This window comes from Sander lucioperca, chromosome 2 (genome assembly GCF_008315115.2).
Source record: "Sander lucioperca isolate FBNREF2018 chromosome 2, SLUC_FBN_1.2, whole genome shotgun sequence".
NCBI classification, from domain to species: domain Eukaryota; kingdom Metazoa; phylum Chordata; class Actinopteri; order Perciformes; family Percidae; genus Sander; species Sander lucioperca.
Window position 1 is genome coordinate 322632 of NC_050174.1, and position 18262 is coordinate 340893.

The 18262-nt window shown below is 41.3% G+C and overlaps 2 protein-coding genes across 2 annotated transcripts in view; one reads left to right on the forward strand and one right to left on the reverse strand.

The window, feature by feature from the left end:
- The window catches only part of acsl2 (acyl-CoA synthetase long chain family member 2), a 47074-nt gene extending 45061 nt beyond the window's left edge, over nucleotides 1-2013 (forward strand). Inside the window, exon 21 of the mRNA XM_035998910.1 lies at nucleotides 1995-2013. The gene's annotated coding sequence lies outside the window, so the exon portion shown is untranslated. The remainder of the gene's footprint in view (nucleotides 1-1994) is intronic.
- bin3 (bridging integrator 3) overlaps nucleotides 1-18262 on the reverse strand; it is a 47239-nt gene that overhangs the window by 10277 nt on the left and 18700 nt on the right. Inside the window, exons 4-6 of the mRNA XM_031305137.2 lie at nucleotides 12545-12606; nucleotides 8107-8243; nucleotides 2807-2847 (exon numbers count right to left, since the gene is read on the reverse strand). Coding sequence (XP_031160997.1) covers nucleotides 2807-2847; nucleotides 8107-8243; nucleotides 12545-12606 — 240 coding nt within the window. The remainder of the gene's footprint in view (nucleotides 1-2806; nucleotides 2848-8106; nucleotides 8244-12544; nucleotides 12607-18262) is intronic.

The following is an 18262-nucleotide window of genomic DNA, read 5'->3' on the forward strand; positions in this document are numbered from 1 at the left end:
GTCACAGAGGAGAGAAGAAACTAGAATATTTTCACATTTAGGAAGCTGGAATCAGAGAAGTTTGACTTTATTTTCATAAAAACTCAAATCAAACTGATTAATCGATTATCAAAATAGTTGGCAATTAATGTAATAGTTGACAACTAATCCATTAATCTCTGCAGCTCTGGTGATGGTAGCAACTGGACATTTCCCTCGATGTCCTGGCATTGACTGGACAACTACCGGTCAGCTGGTTACGTCAGCATTTGCGGTCCCCCTCGTCTGGTTGAGGGCTGCGCGGGGGCCAAGGGCACACCGCTGTCCATGTGACAGGTCAGGGTGTGGTGAACAGGCTGGATGGAAATAGCATCTGGCCCGGAGAGTGTGTTTATGAGCAGCTGCCAATCCACAGACAGGCCAGCCTGACCCGAAGGCCAAGCCCAAGTCTGGTCTAGACACCCTCAGTCTGGGAGGCTGGCTGTCCCTAACTCACTACTGCAAAGAAACACACAGCAAACCACTAAAAATATGGGAAATAGAATTGTTTATGTGTCAAATACCACCTCCAAAGTGTCACGGCTGCAGATAAAGAGTGTCAGACAAGGTTACATCACGTGGCTAGTTTTGTTCAAATACTCTCGCTGTGAATATAAAATAACTACCACCAGTTGTAAAAGATTTAAGAGCCGTGGGCCATGGGACGTTGTGAAAGGGTGACGTACATACCAGCAGAACCTTCTTTTGTCTCAGCAGAAGGAGAGTTTGATCTGCTGCAACTTGTTTTGTGCTTTGTTGATCAAAACTCAGACAACACACGCAGCCTGGATACATGATATACCAGATAAGAAGAAAAAAAGAAAAAAGAAAGGCAGACAACCTCATAGCAAACATCCTGGGTACAAAATTTAACTTAGATTACAAAAATTCAACAACAAAATGTGATCAAATTCAATCACTTCCCCTTGTAAAAAAACTGCATCCCCCCCCCAGCTAAGACCAAATAGTCGAGTCAGCTCCAGGCCTTACAACCTGCTCCAGGGGCCGAGTCTTCCTCTGACTGAGAGGGCCGGTCTAGTCACATCTCAACCCGGGGCAGAGGTCTCAAAACAGGCTTGACTTCTGTCTCACCCAAAAGAGCAACGGAGCAGATAGGGCTAGGTTAGGAGGCCTAGATAACACAAATGCCTCAATGCCCACGCACTCCCCTCCCCTCACATAAACACGGTGATGTCATTCAGTGACCCCGCTGAGTGGACGAAATACACGTCTGGGCCTGAGAGATAGAAAGAGTAGAGGAGGGGGTGGAGAGCTGCCTCTTTATCGTTTGTTTATTAAGTATACAAAGTATTAAGAATGCCAACATTTTAAATAGCAAAAACACACAGACACACACACAGACACAGACTTCAAGGTCTTCCATTAACATTAACGTTCTCCTTTTCAACTGGTCGCTAATTGTCTTCATGATGACACAAGATCACCAATAGAGTATTTCGAGACGAGATGTAAACAATGAAAAATATTCATTAGGGATGGACTAATGGAATCTTAATGGAAGCTTTAAAGTGTGGTAGCTTTTTGTGTCTCAGTTTTCTAAAGAAGACGCCTTGATAAACTAATAACTAATATTGCTGCAGTTTTAAAAAAAGGGGAACAAAGTTAATAAAGAGGCCAGTTTAGCTTGGCTTCTAAACTCGTTTATGAACTTACTTCCTCTGCTCAATTTCAGATCATGTAAATGCCTTACTTTATGGTCTAAAATGACATATTTGTGAGACAGCACCCCCTCCAAAATCTGGGTTGGTGTGTACGTATGTTTGTGTGAGAGTGTGCACTGTCCTGAGACAGTTCTCCTAAACCAATCCACGGCTCTGGGCCCAGGAAGCTGGGCCCTTTGCCATATTCTGAGCCTGCCCACACGTCCGCCTGCCGCCCACCAGGAAGAGGAAATTAGAACCATTCCATCCTGTCATTGCTCCGCCACCAGAGCACACGTGGAAGAAGGGGCGAGACACACACACACACACACACACACACACACACACACACACACACACACACACACACACACACGCACAGCCTATTCATGTTTTACCAATGTGAAGAAAAATAACAAACAAGCTTCTGTAAATCAACAGAAACAAATACACATGCTCTCTCACACAGCATATGTATAATCTCCTGGGAGGAGCCAAGAGGAGGAAGCAAAACCTTAACAAGCGCTCCGGAAGAAGAGTGGGATAGTCCAACCACTCCCTTCAGTACCTCTGCTTTGCATGTGTGTGTGCGTGTGTGTGTGTGTGTGTGTGTGTGTGTGTGTGTGTGTGTGTGTGTGTTTGAAAAAGTGAGGCTTTAGGAATGGAATAGCACTCACCGCCTGCTCGAATGGGGGCGAGTATTAGGAATGAGAACCAAATAAACTTTCTTCCAGACACACCACCACCACAGCAGCACCACTCACTCCCTAGTTCATTTTTACAATCAGTGTTACTACACTTCAGGCCACTTCCTGTGGTCCAGCACTGCCAGTGTAAAGAGCAGAGCTGGGTCAAATAATAAAAACGTTACAAGGCACTGGACTTAATCTGCCCAGAGTGTCGAATGGATTTACCACATCAGGACCAGGATCCACACAAACGTACCTAAATTGCCTTTATAGTACTACTTATAATACAACTTATAATGCATCTAAATTCACTTTATGGCCCTGCTCCAAACAAATGTTAAACGTATCAGCAACAACTATTTGACCCTGGTCTGGTATAGAGACATTTAAAGCCAACCCTTTAAAATATAGCAGCAGAAACTCAAGTTGGACACTTACTTTTTCAGAGGGTCGATAACGGTTTTCTGTATCTGGTTGACCTGTAATAAAAAGAACAATTGTTAACATAAGGAATAAGCACCTCTATATCAAGGGAAGAGACATTACAACATTGTTATTCACTGTCAAATTGAGTTACATCAAAATTAAAGTCGGAACAAAACAGCATCTACGTCTCTCGCTCATTAGCTGCAAAGCAATGCCACTGCAGAAACATCAACAATTGTGTATATTTCAAACAGAGCACTCAAGAAAAAAGGGGAGGGCGGGGGGCTTGCAAAGAAACTTTTGTGACGTTGACTCTTTTATTGTACACAAGCCCGGAGGAGAAACCCCTGAATATTCATTGGGCTTGCGATACAAAAGGATGGAACTGTCAGGGGACGGACATGAAAGCAAAGCCCAACTGATTTCAAATCCTGTGGAGGGTGGGCTGCCTTACAAGATGAAAGTTCTTTGCAAACAAACATTTTAACAATAACAGTTTATATTTTTCCTGCATTCTCCTTCTGTTTGCCAGAACCGACAGGGGAGGAAAGGAGGGGAAGGGGGGTGTTAAATGGAAGTAAACGAACATCTCATCTTGAGGCCTCCAGCCCCGGCACCAAGTCTCATCGACATAAGTTGGCGTACAATTAATGAAGTTTCCAGCGTCATTTACATTGCAGATTCAAAACGACTGCCACTACGAGATCTGGGAGCGTGACAGAGTGCTAAGTTAACCAGGCAATCGAGCCAAGTGAAGAATAAATGCTAAGAACAGTGAAGGAGGATTTAAAAGCAGCGGGATGTGAGATGTGACAGCTACATGAGAACAGTGAGCAGCTCCACTAATCATATGTTCACTTGCTATTGGAAGGACAGTCAATCACACAACAACAAGGAGGCGAGATCGCAGCTGTGTTCTGTAAAAATGCCCTGACCATCTATGAGAACATACAGCAACACTCGCTGCTTCACACAGGCAGATTTCCAAGTACAAAATGGTTGATTGTGGTTTGAGGGAAAACAGAGAACCAATAACAAATAAGTACATGGGAATTCACATCGTCTTTGTTTTACATATTCACACCACCCCCCCCCTCCCTCCCTGACTTGAGCTGTGCCGCTGCTTCTAAGGTGAGAGCATGCAGTGAGGAGGGAGAACAACAGCGGCAGATTTGCTTAAGCATGCTGGTGCCCTCTACCCTCTGCCCCTTCCCACAGAGGGGGGGAAGGGGGTGGGGGCAGAGCTATTCCTTGGAGGCTCTGCAGAGCCTGAGGCCGACGCTCAAGCAGTAGTCTCCATCAGTGAGTCACAGGGCAGAGGCCATCCTGGCACACAGGCCTCCCAAAAATACACACAGATCGCAGAGGAAATCAATATCCCTCCAAACGGAGCATCCTCTACTGTGCTGCCGCCATCTACACTGGGGCTCGGCTTCGGCAGCAGTGTGCCGGCGGGGCTGTGCGCCCTCCTCAGCCCCAGAAATAAACACACAGACCTGGGCCACTGCTGCCTTCATTATCGCTGCACGTTTTATCTGCTGGCTCTCTCACTTGCGGGCCCCGCGGCAGAACATCTTGTCTCAACACGGAGAAGAGCAAAGGGTGGATGCTTTTGTGTCTGTTTTGCAGGAGCAATAGGGTTTGCTGTCGGTGCCGTCAGAATCAACAGTCAGCTTGAAGGGAGAAGCTCGAGTAGTGTTCCAGTAAGCTGTGCTGGTTTTTAAACACCTAGCAAACCTGGGGTGATATTCCACAGTGCAGGCTGACCAAAAACACTGCTCACAATCACTATTTTGCCTTCAGCTCACTTTCAGCCACACAGCCCTGCCCAAACCTGGAAGTGAACATTGTGTTAAGGCAAGGATTTTTATTTAGTAAGACTGAAAGAAGGGCTGAGAAAATCAGGTGTGACCTAGCTGTCAAAATCCACTCTGGATGAAAGTGTGTTAAAAAAAAACACACACACACACACACACACACACACACACACACACATCGATACAGTAGGTGACTGTTGTCCTCCACAAGTGAAAAACTGTGCTGGGATCAAAGTGCCGAGCTGAATCAATGTCAAACTGGAAAACTACACACCATGGAGCCAGACCTATACACTTTAAAGACAAGTTGTGCCTTTTGTTACTAGAAACTACTTAAAATGTGAAAATACTAGGGATTCTAATTTAGATTTTTATTTTTATTTTTTTACTGATAGCCGACCCTCGTTAACCGATCATTAACCGTTAACCGACAAGCAGGCAATGGAGTCCCAGTTCACCCGTCCAGGACGCTCAGGCGTACTTTCGGCGCTCAGCGTCCGTGTACAACTACGGACTTGTGCCACAGCTACGATGTTCTGTGCATTGTCGTGGACACATGCAGCCACTTTCCTGGAACCGCTTGGGCGTCCGGGGTGACCAGTAAATGTCCGCAGCTGTCTGCGATCATTTGTCCGAGCATGTCTACACTGCATTCACTTGAGAGGTTGTCAGCTGCGTCTGCCTGGCACACTCTGTGTCTAGGACGGCTGATTTAACCCGCCAGTCCTCATCGGTATAGTGGCATGTGTCACGTAGCTCTCCGCTGTGAGCGCCGTCCAGCAGAGAGCCACTAATTTAGCAAAAAATAAAATAAAAGAGCTTAAAACAAAGTTTGCACTAGGAAGTTAACTAGCAATAGAAATAGATTGTATAGCCTACTTTTCTTTCACAATGCAAAATGTTTTTTATACCTTTTTTGTTTTAATAATATTGATTTTAACTGTTTAACTGATAGTATTAATCATTAACATCCATAGAAATACAAAAATCACATTCAGAATGAGGGATGACGGAGACTTGATGACGGTGCTGAGGAGAGCTGGCACAGATAAAAAGGTTATAGTTTTAGCCAGAATGAAAAAGGGAAGCAAGTCAATCTTTGATGCTAAAAAATCTTCAAACTTTGGTCTTCAAATGATGTGGAAGTAAAGAGGCGGATATAGAGTTACTAACATCAATTATCCAATGATAGTCAAGTGTGCGTGGCAGCACTGGTGAAAAATGTTCTTCAGATCCAAATTCAAAGACAGTGAAAATGGAGGGGAAAAAAGTAAATTTGATATTGTATAAAATCTGAAGAATGTAAAAGTTACTCAGTACTGAAAACAGTCAAACTGGCAGGAGTGCTCTCCTGGGCACTCGACCAAGCCAAGTCCTGGAACATACGCACCCCGGGTCCCAAACCCACACGCTCAGTCCAACACACATTCTACTTTGTCTAGTCACTCAAAATGGCTGGTGTAAACTTTGATGAGCTGTGAGCAAAGTCGGTCTGAAAGAAGAAAGGAAAGAAACAACAGTGGCTGCCACAGCATAGTTGCTTAAAATCCACCGTACATGTTTTATATTTAATAATACAATAATTTTCTTTTTCTTTGTGACATTTAAGTCATTTTCTGTCAGAAAAAGAAAGTTCTTGACATGACATCAATTTACTTTGTGACGAGATTTATTCTCCAACTCATGCTACTAAAATTGACAATATGTTTCAATAGTGATGCACATAGTTTTAAAGATATTTCTTTAATAGTTTGGGTTGTAGCATGGACACTGCTTCCCTCACATATTGTGGAGAACAGCATTTGTTTTTTTTTATGGAAATTGAGTCCAGTTCATGAGGTTTTGCAGAAAATATAAATCATGTCCACTCAACCCAATATGTACAAATCCAGATGGTGTGCTGTTCCCGAGATACTACATTACAACTTTACCATGGAATAAAAAGAATTAACCACTTTGTTTATTTTCTCCACCTTGTTAGATCATTGTTGTGGAGTTATGAAATCATTCTGCTACACAACTAAATGTGAAAAGAGAGTGGAATATTTTGAAGGCAACAAAAAGAACACCTAACAGTGGGGCAATGAGTCAAGAAAACACAGATGGAAAAAAGTCAATCGGTGTATGCCTTAGTGTGATCTCCTGTATTTTTTCCTCTTTAAAAGTCTACCCTTCACAGTGTAGTGCCTTGAGGATGCACACATGCGGTGCCACTATGATTCACATTATAACTACCTGTGGCGATGATACTAATCAAAAAACCTGAAGTGCACCCGGCAAATAATCTGAAGAGGCCTGACAGCCAAAGAAGAAATCTTCACAAAGTACAGATGTGAGAGAGCGGGGCTACAGTAAGCTGTATCGCTTACAGTGCTGGAAAGAAATGTCTGCCTTTCTACGGTTGCCCCTTAAGACAAAACATACGAGAAATATTGTAAAATACAATATTACATCGACTCTTTGGACAAAGACAACAAAGTCGCGATACAAATTTGATTTGATTCAAATTCAGGGGCCTGTGATCGATATGAGACGACATCATTAATGACCATTTAACACAATCAGTTCCATATATATATATATATATATATATATATACTTACAAAAAACAACCAAACTAGGATTTTATTTTACAATTTTATTACTGAGCTCCTCCAGCCATTTCAATGAAAAACATACTATTCTTTGGGGACAGTAAAAAGAATAAATAGAAAGTGGTATTTTCAAAATAAAGGCACATCTTTAAAGATGATGATATAATCTCCCGCTTTAAGCATTGTCTAATAATTTTTATTGTTAAATAAAAACTATATTTTCACTTTGCATCTATGATATTATGTCTCCGATCATTGAATCAATACATCGATCCAGATGGTTGTATCTATACACCTCTAGCTGCAGGAGGGATCAGAGAAGTATAAATGAAGCTGATTACAGTTGCTCTTCTCCACGAAGGAGGAAACAGTTAACCGTTTGCTGTAACCTTTCAAGACTACATTTTGTAAACCACTGATGTAAAAAAAACTAAAAAACAATACAAGACTTGTCCACCATACAAGCTCTGAATAGAGTTACTTCTATGATTTCTGTGGTAGGACTTTTTTTTCCTGTTGAGAAAAGGCTTTTACATTGTAGGAGTTATTTTAGACACCAGTGAGTCACAAATGCATCAAATCTTCACAGCTTATAACCAGTAGCTTGAGCTTATAGAGGATGATGCCACAGATGCTTTTCAAAAACAGCAGAAGGAAAGACATACGGATAGTTTTTAGTCCACAGGCTGCACAATATTGACAAATATGAAAACACGCATTTTCAACAAAAACTCGTCTAGTTTCCTACTTTGTGTGTCTGAGGAAAGACATTTCCCCCGATAATCTAATGGTATCTGTGCCAATGGCAAGCGCAGAGGAAACATAGCAGCGAAGGACAGCAAAAGAGTGAGACGACACACTAAACATTAAAAGGGTGAAAGACTGTGGGAAAGGGTCTGACCTTCTCCTGGTTGAAGGAGTCCATCCTTTTCATGGATGTATCTAAAGCGGTCATGGACTCCAGGAAGGCCTGGTCCTGCTCACACAGCGGGTTACTCAGCAGGTCTGCAGAAATCTTCACAGCTGCTTTGGACATGGCTGACAGACACAAACACAAAGCAGAGGATAGTGTTAAAACATAGTTAAATAACTTTGTCACGTAGACAACAGCCAATATAAATGGTTACTGAGAATGTCCTCATCTACACCTTCTAGTCCAATTCAACACCAGATTTTTTTTTGCATTTTTCTTAAACCATTTTTGTGCATTACCCTGAGGCTTTAAGGAGGGCTGGACTAATTGAAAAGCAATCGAAACCGAAATTGAGAACCTCTAACCGCCAGACAGTGTTGTAGTCGAGACCACCTAAACCGAGACCAAATCATCACCAAGACCACCAAGGCAGGGTGAGACAGAGTCAAGACCAAGACCAGTTTTGTGTTAGACAGCCAGAGCTTCTTCTCCTGTCTCCCGCATTCTCGTTCTTGGGAGTGTGTGTAAAGGGAGCAGGGAAAGGGAGGTTTATGGTAACAAATGTTAAATTAGATATAAGTCAAATTATTGGTTACATTTGCAAGTTTTAACACATAGGCATAAATCAGACAATGCACAGGCAATTTAGCAAAATCCCTGCAGTAGTGGTCTTGACCGGTCTTGAAATAAAAATCCCTCAACAACTCCCTCTTTATCCGAGACCGAGACAAGACCGAGTAAAAATGCAGTTGATTCCGGCACGAGGCCAAGACCTTTCAAATATTGGTCTTAAGGTGCAGTAAGTGATTCTGCGCAAAGATTGTTATTTGAACTCAACTGCTAATCAAATACAACCCCCCCCCAGCCAGATTCACGGACAGAGAACTACTGGCCGGCACATTCAAATGCTGCCTCCTAAACCTACCATCTGCTGCCTGTTGCCGATTGGCTGGAACAGTGTTTTGTGGCTCTTGCACTCCTTTCTGTTCGTTTTCGATTTACACAGCCAGGGCTGTGGATTAAAGCGTATCTCTTGCAAAAATGCAACCTAGCGTCTTTTTGTGATGTACCCGAGTCAAACTTTCGTTAAAAGCATATTGAGGACGGAATCGCCAATTTTAAGATTTACCGTATTTTCGGTCAAATGGTCTTTTGAAGAGTAATAGGGGCACTTTTATGCTAGCCTCAAAATAGCTATTTTTAAAACACTAAGAAGGCTCGACACAACATGAGACTTTGCTCCAAGTATCACCAGGGGCTCTACACCTTAACGAAAGCACTGACAACATTGTTTGTGTACCCAGAGTTTACTAAAAAGAAAGGTTTTGAACAACTCACCGTAGGTCTTGTTGTTTCCGGCCGCTACCACCTCGGCAGTCAAAACGAGTCGATATCCGAATGCGAAAGGAACGGACTCCATATGAGGCTCCTTTTTCAACTACGAGGTCAATATTGTTTTTCAATAACGACAAAACAAGAAATAATTTGTGCATTTACATGAAACTACGCTTTAGGAGCTTTCCATCGTTACTCTCCTCCCTGTTATGTTGCATTCGGAAATCGATTGTTTTTGACTGATAAAATGGCTGCGGCCGGAAACAACAAGAGCTACGGTGAGTTGTTCAAAACCTTTCTTTTTAGTAAACTGGGGTACACAAACAATGTTGTCAATGCTTTCGTTAAGGTGTAGAGCCCCTGGTGATACTTGGAGCAAAGTCTCATGTTGTGTCGAGCCTTCTTAGTGTTTTAAAAATAGATATTTTGAGGCTAGCATAAAAGTGCCCCTAGCACTCCCATTCAAAAGGCCATTTGACCGAAAAACGAAAAACCGGTAAATCTTAAAAGTGGCGATTCCATCCTAAATATGCTTTTAAACGAAAGTTTGACTCGGGTACATTCACAAAAAGACCCTAGGTTGCATTTTGGCAAGAGTTACGCTTTAACACCCAATTTCTTTTTTTAACGCACAAAGAAAACAAAGAGCTAGGTGACCGTGAGAAGATATTCACTGATTTTGACAAAAAGTGTATTGGATTTTCATCACTTATTATACCTCCAAGACCGATCTTGAGTACTACAACACTGCCGCCAGATTTTGGTTCGTTAATCATGTTTATACTTTCCCCACTGTGTGTTCATATATTTTCCCCTTAAAAACATACTACAGGGTTCATACGCATTTTAACCAATAATTTTCCATGAACTTTTCGGCAAATTTCTATGACTATGTATTCCTGAAAATGTCAGTCGACATTATACACTAAGAATAAAAATCTGTGGTAAAGTTTACCCTCAGAGTTTTAACAATAAAATGAATGACAATGTATGTGGTTCATAGTGGGAGTGGTAATATCACGCCCCGAATAGAACGGTGAGGTTAGGACGACGTGAAATACATTTATTAATCACATATTATTATGCCGTGTTAAAAAAAATTTCATGACTTTTCCAAAACTTTCTGGGTCTTTTTATGTTTCCAAAACCTTTCCAGGCCTGGAATTTGCATTTTTCAAATTCCATAACTTTTCCAGGTTTTTTCAAAACGTATGAACCCTGATACTATCACGTGTGTAGTCACGGGACTCTTCAGACCCATCAGTCTGCTGCATGGAAGCAGCATCGAGGAGAACTCAAACGAGTCAACTGAGCAACAGGAGCAGAGTATACCAAAGAAAGACGCAATGTCTGTCGTTTGGACACATTTTTGGCTTCAGTAAAGACAACACAAAGTGACTGTGAGCCTGCTAGAAAATAATTGTTCATTGATCATAATTGAGGTAAAATCTTCAATTAATCGTGATTTTATCAGTGTATGTGTTTGTATTTGGTCAGGTCTTCAAAAGTTTGCTTTTGGGAAAGAACTAAACAGCAAAGTGGCACAGTGCTGCCCCCCATTGTAAAAATCGGAGGGGTTGGTGGGGCTGGCTGCCGTGTTGAATATTCACCAGAGCTTCAGGAATCTTTGTCTCTACACTGACAGCCCCAATTACTGTTAATCTGCACTCATGTCACTTTGTTTAGACACAGAGCACGCATCAGATTATGGCTTCACAGTCAAAATAAATGAGCTTCACTGAGGAGATACAAGCTGACAGAAGAGGCTGTGGTGAAAACAGGCTTCATGGAAATCTGGAACAGTCGTTTGTCTCTTTTCACACTCCCTCAGGATTCTCTCAGGACCAATTTCCAACCAATCAATTATCGTTGTGAGGCGTTTCTGCATCTCTCTCTTTCTCAATTTGACAGGTAACAATGTGCTTGATTTGGCCTTTCCTGTTACGACTGAGAGACGTGTTTATTACAGGGTCATGAAAACCAAAAAGTGACCTGAGGGTAGTGATTTAATTATGAGCGTTAGTAAAGTGCAAATAAGTGAAGCTCAAGTCCTTTGTAAATTCCCTGGGGCTGAAACAACATGAACAACCCCCCAGTATGAAAAGCACAGTTATCCCTGCAACTTTCTTTGCCTTCTGTTACATAGTCTAATCCAAATTGTGAACAGGATGGGCGCCCGGACAGCTCAGTTGGTAGAGCGGGCGCCCATATATAGAGGTATACTCCTCGACGCAGCGGGCCCGGGTTCGACTCCGACCTGCGGCCCTTTGTCATTCCACCCACTCTCTCCCCTTTCATGTCTTCAGCTGTCCTGTCGAATAAAGGCCTAAAAATGCCCCAAAAAAATCATCTTTAAAATTGTGATCAGGAGCAAGCCTTAAAAAGATATTATCATCCCTCGCCAGCTAATTGGAAGTGAGTTTAATAGAGCTCTGCATATCACCACCCTTGACTTGATAAATGACGGTCGATACAGAGAGCAGTGTATTAAATGTAGTGCTGACATGCAGAGTAGGTAGGTCCAGTTCTTTGTTTAGTAGCAGTTGGTGGAAGACGGGACCTGTGCAACAGATGGAATCCATTAAGGATAACACAGCTATGACACTTTGATGATGCAGACATCCATATTTCAGAGCACAAAGGAGAGGAAATGAAGAAGCCTCTCACTCCTCCATCCATCCCCGCTCCTCCACCCCCACAACTGACTACTTACCACAGGCCATGTCTACTGCTGCCTCCCAAATACACAACTCCAAAACCAACAAATAAGCAAATAAAAAAGTCAAGTAAACATGGTTCCTGTGGCCGACAAATGCTTGAATAAATGAAGGCAGAGAGGGTAGACAAATTGAGCCCTACACTCATAAATCCCAAACAAACACACACTATGATAGCCTGGGAAATCCTATAAAAGATTAAGGCGAAGGCCCGCACTCTCTCATCTCATTTGTCAAGTCGTTGAACTGATGCACCTCCAAAAAAACCAAGACAACCAAAGTGTCTTTCTAGCCCGGAAAAACCTGCCAAGCAACATCAAGTATGTGGATCAATGGCACACTAGGCGGTAACACGCATTGGTGGCAGAACACACCTAAATCAGCCTCGGTGCTTTTCTTCATGTCCTTGTGAAGCTTTTTCGTCTGATCCTCCAGCCTGTAAGACAAGAAGGAATGATTATCAGCCAGCTTCTGGTCTAGGAATACAGTCAACAACGGGTGAGTTGGAGACCAAACAGGAAAAAAAAAAGACAAACGTGACACAAATGGTACCCTTTCCCTACACACATATCATAATTAATCTGTATACAGTATATTTAAAAAATCTATTTCATCCAGTCAAGATGTGTTGAAATGGACAATGAAAACATCCAAACCAAAAACCTAGAAAAGGAAATAGGAGTACATAAAAAAACATGGTTCAAGAAGGAATTACACATTTCATTGATTCCACATAAAATGTTATTATAATATCCGTTAGCTAATTAATAATACAGGGAATCCTTCTTGTTACTGTCAACTACATTTCCTCTCAAAAGCATTAACGTCTTCAATCATTCCACTGCACATATTCCATTGATGGGTGTTAAAAATGGCAATTACCAGACTATGGAGGCTGCAAAACACACGCCATTCATTATATCAATTAAGGCAAACGAGGGGTTTAGAATCTCCCCTGAGACTGCCGTCATATCACTTCGCCTGGTTTGATGAAAAAGGGAACATGGTGGTTTAATTTCCATCTCTGCTTTGAGGGATTATATTAACAAGGAAGACAATAGCTGTGTAATCCCATAGGATTTCTGGTGGGGGCACTATGGCCACCGATGTAAGGACATTGGTAACCCACATATGGTGGTTATTTGGTGCCTCCAAATCCAGTGTTTTTTTATTGTTTAGCAGCTGGGAAACAAACAAGCGGTGCGTTACTCCAGCAAACACAGGTGCGTGAACCAAACATGAATTATTGGTTCTCGATACTGGCTGTTAAAACTGTTAAACCTATAATGCACCTCAAAATTATTATTATTTATTATTTTTTAATTAATCACTGAAGCTTTTATGTTCATACTTCACACAATGGGTTTCTCACATGGCTCCATAAAGGAAATGTTTAAATTCAAAAAGGACTAACATCAAATTAAACCCAACAGCTTGTGCAGCATTATCCAAAGAGTTTTGAAGCAAAATAACTTCTTATACTGTAATTTGTGAATCTTTTGAATCACATACAGTACCATCATAACAGGATTTTTTTCTCACAAACTAGCATGTGAACAACAGCAGCAGAAACAATTGTGTTATTAGCCCATGTCAGATTGCATTTGTACCAGCTTTGATTTTAGACTGTGATCTGTATCTGTATGTGAATTGAAATTATTAATTTGTTTGTTGCGTTAACAAAGGGCAAGTAAACTGTGGGGATGCAGGGTTTGGGGCAGGGGTGTCAAACTCAATGTCACAAAGGGCCACACTGGAAAATGAGAATCACATCAGGGGCCAGACGTATAGTTTATTGACATGATGTTATTTACTCGGAAAAGGTATAATACATTTGAGTATATTACTGCATCTCTCATAATCAGAATCAGAAATACTTTAATAATCCCAGGGGGGAAATTATTTTTGTTACCACTCCAGGTATACAAACAACATATACAAACAACATATATTATCCAGACTTTTAACATATATAATAAAAACAAATATACAGTAATAATAAATAAAATATGAAATGTACAGTGTTAATGTTAATGTGCAAATAGTGCAATAGAAAGAGAAAATGATTGTCCACATAAAGCCCCCAAAATAAACCTCAGCAAAAAAGTCCCTTAGTCATCATAGAATTTAGCAAAACAATGCATTCTGATTACATTTTCTGAATATGCAAACTCGTTGGTTGTGTGGGGATTTCTGAGTCTCAAAGTCAGTAAATCTGCCAAATTGGGCTTTGAGTGATGCATGATTGCAGTTTGCAAACATTTCCCCGTCTTTTTGGTTTGGCGCACACCTAGGCAGGCCAAAATTTATGCTGAACCTAAATTGATTTGCGGGCCGGATCAAAATTTGCGAGGGGCAGGATTTGGCCCGCGGGTCTTGAGTTTGACAGCTGATAAGATAAGATAAGCCTTTCTTGTCTCCTATAGGAGAAATTCGTCTTGAGCAGTCGAGAGAACAAAAAATGGCGACGCATCGCACATAAACACAACAAACATACAGTAAATATCTGTATGGTCTAAGGGTAAGTAAAAATCATTAATTATTTCCTATCATAACTCGTCTGCTACATGCTTTTCTTTGTCTTGACGTGTTTTAGGATGTTGAACTGAATCGCCACAGACCAGATGGAGGTTGTTCCAAAAATGTCATTTGCAGTAAATGATGTAACTCCATCTCTTATTGTTCACACCACAGGGGAAAAAAAACATTCTGTCAGAACAATCTCCACAGTAACTTCTTGTATTTCTCGTCAATAAGATGTAACTGGGTCTCATAAGCCATATCAGCCTTTCTCTAAAGCAATCAATGTGCACTCTTACATTCCAGATATTTAGAAATAGACATTTCTAATTGCAGGAAAAGCTACTCACATCATAGTCAATATTATTAGCAATACTTCAGGCAGGATTTAGTCAGTATCTGATAATTAGAGGACTGCTTCCTGTTTCCGTAACATAGGGTTGCACAGTCAGTACATTTCCAAGTAGACCTGGACAATAAATGTGCTGTGAAGAGTTCAGGTCACCACACGTTCAGACAATCAGTTTATTTCTGTTTGGTTAAGAACATTTAAAGAGGATTTAAAAGCTGACCAAAACAGCAATATTTCCATGACGCCACTATTATATTACAATTCTGTTTTGAGTCATACCTGCAGCTAAAAAAAACTGCTTCTGACATTATTAAAAAACCCAATCATCTGGAAATACTGCTATGTGGTCAGTTTTCATCATTTCTGTCTTTGTGATGGCAGCAAGTAGAATCCGTTGGGTCGTCATACTACGTTACGCAACTTTGTTTTGAATGCAATTCTGAATGCCAGTGGAGTCAATGGAGGGTATCATGCAAAACAAACTAAAACTAAAATAGTCTTGTAAATTGGCTGACACAGTTAACACTTGAGAGTAATGAAAGGAGACTAATATGGAATGAGACAAATATCAGTATAACAGGGTTAGCATCCTGTATCGATTAAAAATCGATTCAAATGTGTCAAGATTACAACTGGTTGAGATGAAAAAAAGAATCGTAAATGCAATTTTTAAACGGCCTAGGGAGTATTCTTCTTTTGATTTCACTTGTTTGACTTCAGACGTCCCTACGTGTTCTTTGTTTATTTAATTGAAGAGATTGTTTCTATTTTTTTTTTTTAAACTTATTTTGATGTGGGATTTGTTTTTTAATTTTCTTTTTGTTTTAAGATAAAATACAATTTCAGTTGCGCTTTTGATAAGAGGACACATCTGTTGTTTTACAAACTTACAAAACTTCATTCCTTATTTGTCACATACTTAGTACATTGTAGTGAAATTGTATTACTGCATTTAACCAAGTATTAGGAGCAGTGGACAGCTATACACACAGCGTCCGGGGAGCTGGGGTTCAGTGTCTTGCTCAGGGACACTTTGACATGTGGCCGGAGGAGCCTGGGATTGATCCACCAACCTTGTGGTTATGGGGCCAGCAGTCTACCTCCGAGCCACAAGCCACCCAGTTTTTTGTTTGTTTGCACAGTTTATAGAAATAAAGGAATATCTCTCAGTCAAAATCCTGAGAAAATTGTTTCGTAAACATAAAATCGCATTGAATCGTGAGTCGAGTGTGAGTTAAGTGAATTGTTGCATCACTACTGCCAGTCATGAAGATCGGGTTGCGGGATAGTGGGTGAAAGCTTCTCACTATGTAAACAAACTAGCATGCCATGAGTCTAATGCCTGCACACTCAAGATATGTTCTTGTAATGCGTGTCTGTGCATGTGAGACTCATGTTTAGTAGTACCTCCTACTGTAAAAATGTGTTGCACAATACTGTTGCATGTTCCCTACTCTGTCAGCACCACTGACAGTGAGAGAGCCATTCTGGATGAGTGCCAGGAGAGCCTGGAGTCTCTTTCCAAAAGGTGCTAATAGAGCGGACGGGTGGAACAGCTGCTGCTCCTTGCCCCTGTGCAGCCACAATCATCTAGCCACATTGCCTATTGAAAACTGGAAAGACACTATTGCATTTTATGGGGCTTTCACACACAAAACCCTTAGCATGACACTGGATAATGTACAGGCGGGCGCCTGGACAGCTCAGTTGGTAGAGCGGGCGCCCATATTTAGAGGTTTACTCCTCGACGCAGCGAGCCCGGGTTCGACTCCGACCTGCGGCCCTTTGCTGCATGTCATTCCCCCCCCTCTCTCTCCCCTTTCATGTCTTCAGCTGTCCTGTCAATAAAGGCCTAAAAATGCCCAAAAAATTATCTAAAAAAGAAAAGAAAAGATAATGAACAGGCATTTAACCGCGTTTGACCACTCACACCAGATTCCTTTCGGGTAAATACCTGGTCACTGCCATTCCCACACGAACGAGGTCAGGCAATGCAGTTAAGCTAATTAGAATTTAAGCTGCTAAATGAAGTGAGGCTGTCATGTAGTGATTGCGTGTTTTTGTTTTGTGTGTGTGCGTGTCCAGAGCTAGACAGATAAATAGCCTGGGCAAATTTATCAGGGGATATTTGCCGATTGCAGATAAATTGTATCAGTGGTTATGTCCTTTAGGAAAATTCTTAAAAAGTGAATCTGTTACAAGTTTGTTTAATTTCTTAGCGGACAACATTTAGCTGACTTCATATTTTGTTCTCATTATTTATTACAAATTTAAGGGTTCTTTATCAGAAATGTTTACATACAATATGTTTTTACATAAAAAACATAATGGGCTAACGTAGGCTCACTGTATCCTACACAAAGCGCAGTAAAAAGTCCCATAAGATCAGTGCGTGGAAAGACAAGCCTGATTGGTTTACCTGTCTCTGGTGGCGTGTCTTACACACATACTAAAGTTTGATTGACACATTTCGGGTAATCCTGACGGCTGGGAATTTTCACTCACATTCACGTCGGACAAAAGTACCGCTGTAAATGTGTGTATCCCTTCAAGTCAAAATATTTGCAAAAAGTAACATAATTATTCTATAAGACCTTAAGAACGTTCCTGTCATTTTGATGGTGGCTGATCATGTTTTAAAACAGTAGTTTGGGGTCTTAAAGGGTAACTACCGTTTTTTTCAACCTGGACCCTATTTTCCTATGTTTCTATGTCTTATGGCGCTTACCCACTGCTAGTACCAGCTCTACTTGGCTCGACTGCGGTGCCTGTTAGCTAGTACCAGGGACTTTTTTTCATACTGGAAAACCAAAAAAGGTGAGTCGAGCAGGTACCATGTGATGGAAAAACGCCATAAGTGTCTGATGGGAACAACAATCTTTGACATTGGTCCAGTATTAAGCGAGATCGCTGCAGTCGGCGGCGGCAGCGAAACAAGCTACAATGTAAGTCAATGGGGCAATTGTCCAGCTTGTATTTACCTTCACAACAGTGCTTGTTTTGCCACTGACAGGCTCAGATTAATATTCTAAGTGTCGGACAACATTATGGAAAGGATCCCTTCAGAGATACTTTAAAACCTCTTTGAGACCTTTCTGTTTAACCAGAAACAGCTCTGAAGTCGCTAGCGCTAAACACACCAGACTCCATTTAAAAAAGCAATACTTTTAATGTGTATAGAGCCAACATATTTTCACATATAAATCAGTAAACTATGTGT